Here is a 1,981-nt window from a genome sequence, read left to right on the forward strand (position 1 = left end):
AACGGAACCAATAAGCAACCACACACCAAAGCCATGCTTAAGACGGTGAGGCCGCTTGCAGCAAGATGCTATGCAGACTCACCATCGCCACAATTCTGGCTCGGCAGAAAGGACACGTCAGCGTATCTGCGCGTGTGGGGCGTAGTTTATTGCTGCACGCCTCACAGCAGCATGTGTGGTAGCATGGAAGAAACGTCACCGCCGGACTCGCCTCGAGACACAAAAAACACAGCGAGTCATCATCTGCTGTGCTCGCCTTCGCGGATCGAGGTGACTGCACCGTCCTGCCACCCTCACGCTCCTCCGCTGGTGGAGGCCCCGTGGCTGCCTCGGGCTCGGCATCCGGTGCCTCACTATCCACAGTGTTTGCCTCAGCACCACCGCCACCACCACCACCAGCTATGTTGTTGTGGCTGTCACTTTCCGTGTGTGTGTTACTGTTGAGAAACGGTCTGCCTTCATCGGCGAGTGTTTGGTGGTCCTCCCGCATCCGCTGGCGTACACGAAGCCACAACAAAATAAATGACGCGAGTACCGCTATTCCAATAAGCGCACCGCCTACATAAATTAGAACCTTGAAGTAGTACAAGTCACTCCCCGCTGGCTTCTTCAGCATACTGCAGGACTGAATAACCTCACCGTTGAGGCATGTGGCGTACGGAGCTTGACACAAAGATGAACCAATGCAAAAGTAGCACCAGTTTTTCTGTTCACAGGTGCCGCAATCGCCTATAGCCGTAGCGCACAGCTGCCCACACGTCGTGTTGGGGTTCGACAGAGTCGCATTCTCGCTACACACTGCAAAGGAAGAGTCCGAGCCCCGCGCGTTGTCGAAGCACTGGGAGCCCACAGGCCGCTCACAACACCACGAACACCCATCCATGGCAAGGCATTCCGATGCGTAGTAGATAGGCCTGCTGCTACATTGATCAGCGTACGCAGTTGCGTGCATAAGCAAATAGAATAATACAGCCACTACAGCACAGGCCATGCCCTGTCAACCGTAGACCTTTGATGCTGAAGCTATAAACCAGACTACTTTTCCTATTCTTATCTACTATTCTGTTCCCTTTTGTCCTCTCCGCGGGTGTGTAGCTCATCGAAAAATGAAAGGCAGGAAGAGGTGAAAGCACACGTGCATGACCCACAACAACAAATCCAGTCCATTCATCCAGGTGGTAATAAAAGGCCTGGCGTGGCAACGGAGTGAATGGGGAGGCTGTGCTGCAAAACGAATATACTGCACATTGCCGCACGCATAACTCCCAAGCACGTTGCCCATACACACACACATATATATATATATACGTATATATTTCTACGAAGAAAAAGAACAGCACTAGTGGAAAATATCGTAAAGAGGTTCCCAAGAAATAGCAGCAGTTCGGGCCTCCAAAGAAAGAAACAAAAAAGATTTTTCGACGTAGTATGACCTTTATCATGCGAGACGAACCGCCATCGTACAGCCCTGTTAGGGCACAAGCACAGAATGCAATCCTCTTCCACAATATCTTTTTTTTTTTCAATCCCTTTTGGTCTAGCAGCAACCACCTCCGCCCGAAGAATTCCGCTTTCCTCCCTGGGCGTCTAACTTCACGCTCTCCGCCCTTCCCGCGTTCTTGCCCCCCGCCGCCATCGACTTGCCGTTGCGGTCTTTCAGATCAACAAATATCTCCTTGGTTATTTGCTGGAAGGCAAACTGCACATTTTCCTTCTCCTTCGCGCTCGTTTCAATGAACGACATGCCGTGTTGCTGGGCCCACGCCGTTGCCTCTTCCTTCGTCACTTGCCGCGCGTTGCGTGCCTCATCGCACTTGCACCCGATGAGCAGGCACGGAATCCCCGGGAGTGCCTGCTGCCGAACACGCTCCATCCACTGATCTAGATGGAGGAACGAGGGGCGATGCGTGAGGTCAAAGCAGAGCATAACGCCGTTGGCGCCACGGTAGAAGGCGGTGGCAACCGACTGGAACCGCTCCTG

At 53.0% G+C, this 1,981-nt stretch overlaps 2 protein-coding genes across 2 annotated transcripts; both read right to left on the reverse strand.

Moving 5' to 3' along the window:
• Positions 1 to 37: 37 nt before the first annotated feature.
• DQ04_03301090 (hypothetical protein) lies at positions 38 to 991 on the reverse strand (the record flags this gene model as incomplete). The annotated part of the gene is made up of 1 exon (XM_009312721.1): positions 38 to 991. One exon carries the CDS (start codon positions 989 to 991, stop codon positions 38 to 40), a length of 954 nt encoding a protein of 317 aa, XP_009310996.1.
• Positions 992 to 1,537: 546 nt separating this feature from the next.
• Positions 1,538 to 1,927, reverse strand: DQ04_03301100 (putative rab1 small GTP-binding protein; the record flags this gene model as incomplete). The annotated part of the gene is made up of 1 exon (XM_009312722.1): positions 1,538 to 1,927. One exon carries the CDS (start codon positions 1,925 to 1,927, stop codon positions 1,538 to 1,540), a length of 390 nt encoding a protein of 129 aa, XP_009310997.1.
• Between the last annotated feature and the right edge of the window lie 54 nt (positions 1,928 to 1,981).

The sequence above is a fragment of the Trypanosoma grayi genome (assembly GCF_000691245.1).
Source record: "Trypanosoma grayi strain ANR4 Tgr_330_V1, whole genome shotgun sequence".
In the NCBI taxonomy this organism is placed as follows: domain Eukaryota; phylum Euglenozoa; class Kinetoplastea; order Trypanosomatida; family Trypanosomatidae; genus Trypanosoma; species Trypanosoma grayi.